The following is a 12,074-nucleotide window of genomic DNA, read 5'->3' as shown; positions in this document are numbered from 1 at the left end:
CTCAGCTGTGGTGTGCAGAGACCCAGCAGTAAATGCAAACATACCATCAGCCATACTGGGAAAGCACCAGAGCAGTTCCCTGGAAAGCAGACAGCTCCATGTCTCAGGTAAAGCTTTCACACGAGAGGGCCTCCCTGCAGCACTCTCTTAACACAGTCTTAAAACAGCTACTAAGAAGAAGATCAGAACAGCAAGAAAATATGGACTTGAAAGGCATTAGACTCCAGACCAGTGTGCTGTGGGCTGCAGAGCGGGCCTCTGGGCAGAGCCTCCCCCAGCTCACTACATCTTTGCTAAGATTTGCTAATACATATACATATGTGCTGTTGTATGACAGGCTGTGTCTCAAATGCAAAGTGTGGTCCCTTTTGCAAGCTGTGTGGTACATGTACCCATCCAGCTGCATTGCACTGAGCACTTCTGTCAGGGAGGAGGCGAGTACGTGCTGGTTTTACCCCACGTGAGGAGAAGCGGCGTGTAGATAGAGAACGGCGCAGCTGAGGCCTGTAGCCCATGAAGGTGTTCAGGTTTGCGTGCGTTCTCCAGGTGGTTTTCTTTAAAAAGGCCTTGACCACAAGGAAGGTCGGGTGTGAGGAGATAGATGTAGTCTTCCCTCTGAGAACTGGCCCCAGTAAGCAGAAGCATGCTGTAGTCAGTGCCATTCAGAATAAGGCATTGGCTCTGATTTTTTTATCTCATTCTCTGTCCGGGTGGTCACCAAATACTACCAATTCCCTTCAGCTGATCTCTGGTTCTTCCAATTCTCCTCCAGCATTTTAGCCGCCCAGCACAGTTCTTTACTCCTGCTCCACTCCTCAGCCAGCCTACCAACTTCTCACCTTTTTCCTGTCTCGGAAGGACAGCACAGCTTCTTGTTGTGCAGGGTCTCTTCATTTGCTACATACTCGTTTACACATGAAGCATTCTCTTGATAATCCCAGTATGAATCAGTTGACAGGCCGAGGTGATGGTCAGTCGGCTAAGTGTTTTGCTCTATAAACATGAGGGCCTGAGTTTGCTCGCCAGCACCTGCAATGTGCAAAAGCAAACCTGGCGGCACATCCTGTCACTCCAGTGCTGGGGAGGCAGACACAGAGGGATCCTGGAGCCTACTGCCAACCAAGCCCACAGATCAGCAGAGACAGACGCTATCTCAAAAATGAGGTAGAAAAGTGATGGAGGTAGACAACAAGCTTCAACCTATACCCTTCACAAGCCTTCAGACACACACATACTCCCATACACACCCCAACACACATGTACCTATATACATACCAACATGTACCCATACACAGAGAGACATGTACCCATACATGCACACTAACACACACACCCCACACATGAACTAATACACATGCACCGCATACATACACACTAACACACATGCACCCATACACACATACTAACCCACCCATACTCATATACTAACACACATGCACACATATATATATATGCACAGGAACACAGACTAACACACATGCACATACACCATACCTAAAAAAATTGCTATTACCATAATACACAATATGATAAAACAGTCAAACAAAAGGCAAAATATCAGTAAAATATCTTTATCCATTATTAATTCAACCCAAAATACATCAAGTTTTAGACAAAATTCTGCTTTGACCAGAAAGAAACAGCATCAGAAAAATCTGTGCCTCAGTACCCTCAGTCAATGTTGTGGGTAACAGGCTCTTCACAGAGACGGACGCTTCCGCCCACTCCCCGCTCCGCACTTCTGAAGTTTATGGGTAAAGTACAGACCCTAAAGCAAGCTAGTAACAATTGTGGTTTTCTCCTACTAGAGAAAATCCATGAATATATTCCACCCATTTTAAATTGTGATATAACACACAAAAATAAAATTAAATATATATGTATATAATTAAAGGAGATTGTTGCACATGAAAACTTAGAATTCTCATAATGCTTCCACATGACTCGCGTAATAAACCCTGGTGTGACCTTTGTAGATTCTTGTTCAAGAAAGTCAAAGTCAGCTCTATGTCTGCTCAACTTGGACCTGCCCAAGAGCTATTGCTGTGCCTTTGATCAGAGGACTAGAGTCTCTGTTTTTAAAAAGCAGAGGGGATGTTGAGTCTCTAGATTCACACTGTTGCCCCAGAGACTACAGACAGATGATGTGTAGATCTAAGCTTGCGGTTCAAAGTCATTGTTTCTACATTGGTGTCTGTAGAACAGTAGGAACCATTAATTAGTAAGATTCTAAAGGTAGTATCCGCTCCTGAATTTTAATTTTCCCAGTTACTGATAATATTGCTACGTTGGAAAAAAGGCTTTCCACAAGATGTTATTCTCTGTGATTCTACTAAAGCAACATTTTGCATGATTTACTTACACTGATTACAGCTTTGGTTGCCAGATGTGGTCTGCACAAACTCGCTGGACAGATGGACAGGAGCTGTTCTTGGCCAGCTTCTCTCTCCCACAGCCCTGATGCTTCCTTCTGCTGCCTGCCAGAGGCCAGCCACTTGGTGCAGAAGAAGGAGCAGGCTTGCAGACCCACTTATAATGTCAGGATGGGATGCCACTAGCTGCTTATACCGATTTCTTATTTTAATATTTAGATTTATGGAAAATTTACAAACAGAAGTTCAAGAAATGGAATTCCTTCAGTTTTCTAAAGGTTTGAATTTCATGAGAAAAGAAGACTTTGCAGAGTGGCTACTTTTCTTCACTAACTCTGAAAATAAAGACATTTACTGGAAAAATGTGAGAGAAAAGTTGTCAGTAGGAGAGGTTGGTATGCTTTTTCTTACACATGCGATAGAAATGAAACAAACTAAAAATTTCATATAACCAAGTAAATTAACTTCTAAAGTAACTCAGACTATCCTGTGTATACATTTTAAGTGAAGGGCGTGTGTGTGTGTGTGTCTGTGTGTCTGTGTGTGTTTGTGTATCATACAAAATGATAATGGCCAGCTAGCAATCCTGGGTTTTGTACGTGTCTTATTTACATTTCTGTTGATTTCTGTTGCTGTGATAAAACACCATGCCTAAGGCAACTTATAAAGGAAAGCATTTAGCTTGGCCCTATGGTTTCAGAGACTTAGAGTCCATGGTGACAAAGTGTACAAGTCTGGCTAGTACGAAGCCAGGCAGTCCTCTGGCAGGTGAGGATTATAGGAAAGACACACAAGAAGACTCAGAGACAAAGGTTAGAAATCGGGAGGGCTGCCAGTCAATACTGCGGCAGCCTGGAGTCTAATTGTCTTAGGCTTTACAGACTACAGTATCGTGGGACGCAAAGTCATAAGCCAGCAGAGACAATGGCTGACACACATTGATATCTGTACCCATCCAGAGGCCTCCCTGTTCCTCCCTGTTCCTTCCTCCAAGATTAACAGAACACTCAGCCGCTTGCCTTGAGCTTCAAGTGTGTCCCCTCTTATTGTTCCATTGTTCAGCAGTCCAGGAAATCTGCCAGTAGACTTTGGCCTGACTTGACTCTGCCTGACAGTCAGGCTTTCATAGAAGCAGGCATAATGGCTCCTGACAGCAAAGCAAAGCAAAGGCATGAGGGCAGGAACAGCTGAGAGCTCATGCCTTAACCCGCAGGCGAAGCAGAGGAACGGAACACACTGGAAATGGCAGCCTTTTGAAACCTCAAAGTGTAGAATACCTCTCCTCCAGTAAGCCACACCTCCTCAGCCTTCTCAAACAGTTCCAGAAACTGTGTGTGGATTTTAAGTGGTGTTTGTTTGTTTTGTTTTTGTTTGTTTTGAATAAGTGCCTTGCCATATTGCTTGGACTGATCTTATACTTGGGAGCTCAAGTGACCTTAGCTGTAGCTATTTCTAGTCTTAGGTTAATTTGGCTCCCAAAATTGTTTGCATGGGAATCTGCACACATACATAAGACATTGAGGGATCCTGCCCCCAGTTGATTCTGACTGCTAAATAAAGATGCTGGCAGCCAGTGGCTGGGCAAGGCAGACAGAGGCAGTAGCCCATATGGGGTCAGGGAGGGAGCTGCTGTCCAACTGGGCCCAGAGTAGAAAAGATGAAATATAGGAATTAATAAATAATAACTTGAGGGGCTGGGGATTTAGCTCAGTGGTAGAGCGCTTACCTAGGAAGCGCAAGGCCCTGGGTTCGGTCCCCAGCTCCGAAAAAAAGAACCAAAAAAAAAAAAGTAATAATAAATAATAACTTGAGATTATCAGAAGGAGGTGGATTAGCATATGGAGGTTAGGAAATGACCCAGCCATTGAGCTGTTTTAGACATATCAAAATATAAAGGCTCTGTATGTGTCTTTCATTCAAGAACCCAGAACAGGGTGGATAGCAAGGAATGCCCCCGGGATCTGTTTAAATATTTATTAGATACTACCATAGTCAGCTTCCCAAAGTAGCTGGGACCTCTGGCATATGTTGCCACACTGCCTTCTTTTTCCCCCTTTGTAATTTTATGTAAGCAAAATGGTTTTGGTGTGAACAAGTATGTTTATATAAGGTCTTAAAAACTTTCTATTTTTTTTCAATTACGAACCCCTTTCTTTGTCTTTGTTTTTGATTTATTTATGTATATGTCCATATGTGTGCTGAGTGCGTATATGTATGAATCACATGTGTGCAAATGCTCACAGAGGCCAGAGGAGGGTGTCAGATCCCTTGGGAGTGCAGTTTTAGGAGGATGCAACCCGTTCTATGTAGGTGTTGGGAATCCAATATTAGTAACTACTAGGCCAACTCTAGCCTTTCAAAGCTATTTCTAACAAAAGGAAAAAATAAAGTATGAGTGATCTTTTTCTCCTCTGGAGACAAGGTCTCACGATGTAGTCCACTCAGGCCTTGAATTCCTGATTCTCCTGCCTCAGCCTCCAATATTCCACCACTCCCAGAAAGGCAGTACCATTGATAATTGCAATAGAAATACATAATTGCAAATGAATTTAATTTTAAGATTAAAAAGTGTTTACAATGATGGTGCATTTCTTTAATCCCAGAACTCCAGAGGCAGATAGATCTTGAATTCAATGCCAGTCTGGTCTACAGAGCAAATTCTAGAACAGCCAGGGTTACACAGAGAAACAATGTCTCAAAAACAAAAATTTCAAAAGGAAAATTTACAACCTTGCTTAGATAAAAAGATAATCCTAGAGCTGTTCCCAGTATTGGAGAATAGGAACTCAGATGTCACATACACAAATGTTTCTTCTGGGCTGTGTCAGGTTGACAGCTGGGGCAAATTAGGATGTAACCCAGAGGATCCAGACTTCCCATTCTGTATCTGAGAGCTTTACAAACCATTGTGTGGATCACTATAAAGTCTCTGGAACCTTTTCTGTTTCCAAATTACCCTGCACAGTTTAATGCATGCTTACAGAAGATACAAGGTTATTGGATCAGAGCCAAAAACCAACAACAAAAACCTAATACTCAGAGTACAGCAGTAGCAGGAGCATCCTGTTTGGGCTTAGTTTCCTCTTGCCCATAATAGCAGCTCCGAGAGTCCCAGAGGAAAGCTTCTGTGTGATCATACACAGCCCAACCAATTAGTCTTTCAGAAGAGTTGGGAAGCAAGATATCCTGACCTTTGCTGCAGAAGGAAGCACTGTGTTCAGTTTGTAACAGGAAGCATTGTCCTCTGTCTGGGGAAAACACTGTATTCAAGGCTGCCCGTGATACATACATCCTTGGAAAGATGTTCAGGAACCAAAAAATGAAAAAGGCAATTGTGCCTCCGTTGACAAGATATTTAAGAAGTGTCGTCTCCCACAGCAAGCCCACCAGATTTGTGGGCAAAGGACCTGTGCTGGGTGATTTTATATCAGCTTGACACAGCTAAAGTCATCTGAGAGGAGGGAGCCTCAAATAAGAGAATGTCTCCATAAGATCAGGCTGTAGGCACTTACTTAATTAATGATTGCTGGAGAAGGACCCAGCCCGTTCTGAGTAATGCCATCCCTGGGCTGGTGGTCCTGGGTTCTATAAGAAAGAAGGCAGGCTGAGCAAGCCTGTAAGCAGCACCACTCCACGGCCTCTGCATCATTCCTGCCTCCAGGTTCCTGTCCTGCTGGAGTTCCTGTCCTTACTTCCTTCTATGATGAGCAGTGACGTGAAAGTGTAGGCCCTTTCCCCTCCAAGTTGCTTTGGTTGTGGTGTTATAACACAGCAGTGATAGCCCTTGCCAGGACAGGATATAAAGTCACAAGGAGAGAAATCACATATTACAGTGTAAAACCTCATTCTGAGGTTGTACAAGGTCAATGGTAACAGGATGCTATTTTTACCTAACAGAAGAGGCCAGCATCCACAAGGTCTTGAGTTCAGCCTCAGCATGATGAAAAGAGAGAAGCGGACATCAGAAGAGTTGTACCCCATGCCTGTTTTGAGCTCATGATATGATACACAAACAAACGCACCTTGTTTCCCAACTAGGCTGACAAACTCACTGTGGGAAAAAGAAGCAAAGTGAAGAAATGTGTGGCGAGGCTGTTCCCGAGTTGAGATGGGCAGTTTGTGTGGTGTGGGGCACAGCCGCTTTTGTAGGAGCCATGTTTCTGGACCCACACAGACACTGTCAGTGCCTGTGCAGTGAGATTAGAAGAGGGCTCAGAGGAGGAAGGAAGGCTCCTTACCCTTCCTACCACTGGCAGTCTTTACCTGGAACATACATATTCTGTACAGTTTTTCGTTGGGACTGCAGAGATGGCTCAGTGGTTAAGAGCACTGGCTGCTCATGCAGAGGACCAGCTTGACTCCTGCACCCACATGGTTAGCTCCTAACTGTCTAGGACACCATCCAGAGCATCTGATGCCTTCTGGTCTCTGTGGACACCAGGCATGCAAGTGGTGCACAGACAACACCGCCCACATATGAAAAAGATTACTAGAGCTGGAGAGATGGCTCAGCGGTTAAGAGCACTGACTGCCCTTCCAGAGGTCCTGAGTTCAAATCCCAGCAACCACGTGGTGGCTCACAACCATCTGTAATGGGATCTGATGCCCTCTTCTGGGATATATATAATCTTTTTTAAAAGAATATTTTCTAATTTGTTACAGTTTACAAATAAATCTGTGATTATTCCACAAAGACCCACAGAGGCTGAGAGCAGGCCAGCCTGAGTGGACACAGAGGAGAGGCTAAGGCTGCAGAGACAAAACTCAGAAGAATTTACCTTCAGATAAGAACTGTCAGTGTGGCTGGTGTGTACCTGTAACCCAGCTTCTGCTGAGATTGAGGCGGGAGGGATGATGAGTTTGAAATCAGTCTGGGCAACATCACTTGGAGGAAATTTTTCTCTCTGATTTCTTTTTACTGGAAAAAATAGCTTTTTAACTTGGGTTTGTTTGGTTTTAAGTACATAAATAATAAAATCAGATAAACCAAGGTTCACATCGGAGTTGTTCTACTCCATAGACCTTGGACAAGGACCCTAAGAGTTGCCTATCTGAGAGTTAGGGTCAGATCACACACCTCGTAGGTGGCAGAGCTGAAGTTTCAGCATAGGCCCCTCTTGGTCAGTGCTGCACACTGAGTAAGTAGGAGTAGCCCGCTGAACAGGCCACAGTCACAAAGCACAGAGACCTGCCTTCCCTCTGCTAAGTGCTGGAAGACTGGGTTAGATTGGTTTTGGTGAAATGCCTCTCAGCTTACGCACAGTGTCCTATGTCCTTGTGTGACTGCTGCTCTGTGGGTGTGTGCACGTGTCCACAGAACACCTATGAACACTAATGTAGACTCCCTTAGACATCAGCCATGACCTCACTTTACTCCTCAGCCTCCTTACAAGGGGACTAGAAGATTCTCATCTTCAAAATGAGAATGAGGAAGGGAACTGGACTGGTCCACGAAGGCACATGGGCCTGCCTCAGCTCTAGAATCTAGTTCTTATTCTGTGTCTTCAGTATTTATCAACCAGCCAAGCTTTAGGATAGAAGACAGTTATGATGCAGTTATGCAGTTATGATGTATATGCAAAATTGTCATTTCAAATCCTTTTATTTTTATTAGAGCATTAGTTTGGATGAGTTCAAGTCCTTCTGCCATTTTACAACACATTTGGAAGACTTCGCTATCGCCATGCAGATGTTCAGTTTAGCTCATCGCCCTGTGAGGCTGGGTAAGACACGAATCGTTTAATCTATGTTGTGTGTCATAGTTCACTCTTCGGTGGATGGTGGTGGTGAGGTGGTGGTAGCAGTAAGGTAGTGAATGCCTCTTGGTGGTTCTCAGTTCACTTCTCCAAAGTTACTTTATTTACTTTTATTTTCTTATTCTCAAGGGGGCGAAGGGAGTAGGGTTGACAATGTTACTGGCAACCATGAGTAAAGTAAAATGACTCTCTTTGCTTCCATGATGTGTCTTAGCCGAATTCAGGATTCGAGTATACTCATGTGGGTATTTTTGTGTTTACTTCTCAAATAATGGAAGTGTGGATTAGATCCACTTGAACTAAGTCACCTGGTTAATTGGCAGTTTCTTGTTTTGCTTTTTAGCGGAGTTCAAGAGAGCTGTGAAAGTGGCGACTGGACAAGAGCTTTCCAACAATCTTCTGGACACTGTCTTCAAGATCTTTGACCTGGACGGGGACGAATGCCTCAGCCACGGGGAGTTTCTTGGAGTACTGAAAAACAGGATGCATCGAGGTTTATGGGTAAAACACCTTGAGTTTTGTTTTGTCTTTTAAGCTATTTTTTTAACATGTTAATGACAAGAATATTAAACCTAGAATTAGAGGAAATGTAAAATGTTAAGTGGAAGTTAATACAGAGATTATAAACTACAACCAAAACACTGAACTTTCTTGTACAAAGAATGGTAGTTAGTGTTTTCTTTGCTACGTCAGTTAGTAAGGCCCTGGGTTCAACCTCCAGATCCCATGGATATGCTAGGCAAGGTGCCATGTGCTTGGTGGCAAGTGCTTAGATTCTCAGTTCTGGGCAGATAGAGACAGTGGGGCTGTGGGGTTACCAGCTGGCCAGTGAATGACACCCAAGGCTGTCCTCTGACCTTTGTCACTGTACACATGCATGCATGTACACTTTAGACATACATGCATATGCACAAACTTGTATATTCATGTGCACCCATATACACAGAAAAATCTGAACTTAAATTGAGAAATCAGCCTAGGGTCTAACTTTGGATCTGACCTTGGACTCAATACCCATCTCCAGGTTCAAATCCTGCTCTGCCATGTATTAACTAATGAATCTTGAAAGGCCTCTTTGTTTTTCTGTGCCTCAGATACCGCCTCTATATAACTAAGAAAACTAATTGATTCTGCCAACAACAGCTACATTGGGAACTAAATAGAAAGCACGCAGAACTCTCAGCGCCCATCATGGCTGCTCATAGTCATGTGCTGGGCTCTGACTGAGGACAAGCCAAGCCCAGAACGTTGATGCATTGGCATCTACACAGGTCGTAGGGAGCTGGGTGAGAGACAGGAAAGAGGAGTAATCGATGCTTGTGTTCATAACAACTTAGAAACACTCATCTACAAGAATTCCCACAGCACCTGTATCTGGGGGAAGTTAATAACTATGGCTTCCATGGCATGCATGTGGCCTATGCGTGTAAAGGACTTGAGCTTTCTTTAGAGAAGTGTGGGGAGGCAGTAAACAGTACTGTCAGGACATGCAGCCATGCCTCGGCAGTGACTGCTCATCTTTCTCTCCGGATGGCAGGTGTCGCAGCAGCAGAGTGTGCAAGAATACTGGAAGTGCGTGAAGAAGGAAAGCATTAAGGGAGTGAAGGAGGCCTGGAAACAGGCCGGGAAGGGCCCTTTCTGAAAGACGTAACAGCTCACGGGGCCGGGATAGTTCTCAAAGAACTGGCTGGTTTTCCATAAGTCTTCATTGAGTTGCCGTGCGGATAAAGACGCCATGTACTCATTTTCTGACTTGGGGGTTTTGGAGGGATGAGGGGAGGTGAATAATTGTGTGCCACAGTAGGAAGTCAGAGGCCAACCTGTGGGAGCCGGTTCTCCATGGGAGTCCAGAGATTGAACTCAGGTTATGAGCTTTGGTGGCAAGTGCCTTCACCTGATAAGCCATCTCACCAGCGCTGACTCGGTAATGTCTTGGTGAATTTTCATTGACAAAGTATTCTTCTATGAAAACATGCACTGCTCTGTTAAAGGCCCGAATGCAAAGGGATGCTTTAGGAAGCCGAAGGCCAAGGCTGGCACTGCGTGCTTTGGACATGAGAATGCAGTGTGCTTTCTGGAGGGCTAAACAAGTCCACCAGGGAAGGGACATCGTTCCCAAGACAGGTATCGATCCCAGAAGCCATGGTGGCCTAGGGAGTAGTTGAAGTTAACACTTGCTTCGGTGTTTCTACCTTGAAAATAACATGTAAGTGACAGTGTCCTGTCTGGAAGCAGGATAAAGTGTTTACATTGATACAAAAAGAATTATTTCTTTTATAAATTTCCATGCTTTTGAAATATAAGTATAGTGTCCTCTCCCAGATACATAGGTGTGGGGGCTCAACCAGCATAGGACATAGCTATGTACCATACTTTGCTAACAAGCAGCAGACAGTTCAATCTCCAGCCACTCGTGCACACAGATACACACACACTGATCATAATATCAAGGTTTCATAAGGTAAGGTGTCTTGGGTTGTGGGAAACATTCAGTATGGCACTATAAAGTTGTTTGCAATAAAATAAATTTGAAATAATGTTATGTGGAAAAGTATGTATATGTTTCTGTATACAGGTGGGCACACGTATGTGTGGAAGCCCCTGTTCCTGTAAATAACCCCCATGTTTCTGCAGTCATCCAATAAACCCATTGATTCACCAAACTAGACTCGGGCGGTGGTACTCCTCTGGTCTGTCATCCAGTCTTTTTTTTCAGATTTACTTATTTTACTTGATGTGTCTAGGTGTCTTACCTACACATATGTGTGTGCCTTGTGTGTACCCGTGGACGGTGAGACACAGTGTATGTAGGTGCTGGGACCAAACCCAGGTCCTGTGCCATCTCTCCAGGACCCTGCCCTTTATCTGCTGAGTCATTTGTCCATGTCTTCATGGACACAGTGTCACAACAGTCCAGAAATCATAAAGCATTGTGACATTTTGGTCTTGTTGTAGTTTGGGTCTTAGGTTGTCTTGAGACAGGATGTTAACGATGTTCCTCTGCCTGGCCTAGACTTCAGTATGTAATTCAGCATCTCCATTGAATTCACAGAGACCCACCCGCCTCTGTCTCCCAAGTACTGGGACGAAAGACATGACAGAGAGGTATCTCAGTACCAAAAGGTTGGACACAGCTGCAAGGCCAGTAGCCTACAGTAGGGACCCCTCACAGACATGGTCAGATAATTTTCAACAAGGCTACCGAGAATATTAACTTAAGAAACGACTGTTTGTTTGGGTCTTTTCAACAAATTGTGCTAGGAAAACTAGATATCCTCAGGAAAGAGTGAGGTTGAATCCTTACCTTTTACCATATACAAAAAGGTCCACTCCAAGTGCATCAATGCACTCAATGGAAGAAAACAGAAGGCTTCTCGACAGAAACAATTCCTGGTTTCTTAGATACAATGCCAAAAGTACAAGAAAAGACAATAGAAAACCAGACAAAAGTGATGCAAAGTGATCCTGCTCAGAGTTAGGTTAGAAAGCAGCAAGAATGGGTCATGCACATGCTGCAAAATACAAAAGTTGTGGACAGATGAGTCTTTGAAGTTGTATACGTGGAACCACGCACCTGAGAAGACATGATGGCTCCCAGGCCTCTCACAATGCCAAGCCTCTTCAAAGACACCTCTGTCCTGCAGCTCTCAGGCTACAAAACCAGCGTGCTGTGTGGAAGACTGGAATCGTGCTCCAAGCTTGAGATGCAGCTTTAATCCCTGTCTGGACCACAGCTTTTGTGTGCTGACCCTGAGCAAACACTTCCCAGATTATACCTCAGTGGTGCTGATCTCTAACAGCCCCAAATAATCAGAAACCCCAGATTCTTTTTTTTTTCTTTTATTGGATATTATTTTTTACTTACATTTTAAATGTTATCCCCTTTCCCGGTTTCCCCTCCAGAAAGCTGCTATTCCATTCCCCCTCCCCCTGCTTCTATGAGAGC

The 12,074-nt window shown here is 44.1% G+C and overlaps 1 protein-coding gene across 3 annotated transcripts in view; it reads left to right on the top strand.

Moving 5' to 3' along the window:
* Nucleotides 1–10,796, top strand: part of Micu2 (mitochondrial calcium uptake 2) — an 82,016-nt gene extending 71,220 nt beyond the window's left edge. For 2 of the 3 annotated variants that reach the window (XM_087584922.1, XM_087584923.1), the window contains exons 8-11: nt 2,592–2,763; nt 7,987–8,095; nt 8,472–8,629; nt 9,666–10,794. In XM_087584922.1, the coding sequence (XP_087441048.1) occupies nt 2,592–2,763; nt 7,987–8,095; nt 8,472–8,629; nt 9,666–9,770 (544 nt within the window). In that variant the 3' untranslated portion in view covers nt 9,771–10,794. Of the gene's footprint in view, nt 1–2,591; nt 2,764–7,986; nt 8,096–8,471; nt 8,630–9,665 lie in introns of all 3 variants that reach the window. The other variant, NM_134396.2, reaches the window with a different exon arrangement.
* Nucleotides 10,797–12,074: the final 1,278 nt, after the last annotated feature.

Source organism: Rattus norvegicus, chromosome 15 (genome assembly GCF_021556685.1).
Source record: "Rattus norvegicus strain SHRSP/BbbUtx chromosome 15, alternate assembly SHRSP_T2T, whole genome shotgun sequence".
Lineage (NCBI taxonomy): Eukaryota > Metazoa > Chordata > Mammalia > Rodentia > Muridae > Rattus > Rattus norvegicus.
This window is presented reverse-complemented; position numbering and strand designations above follow the sequence as displayed.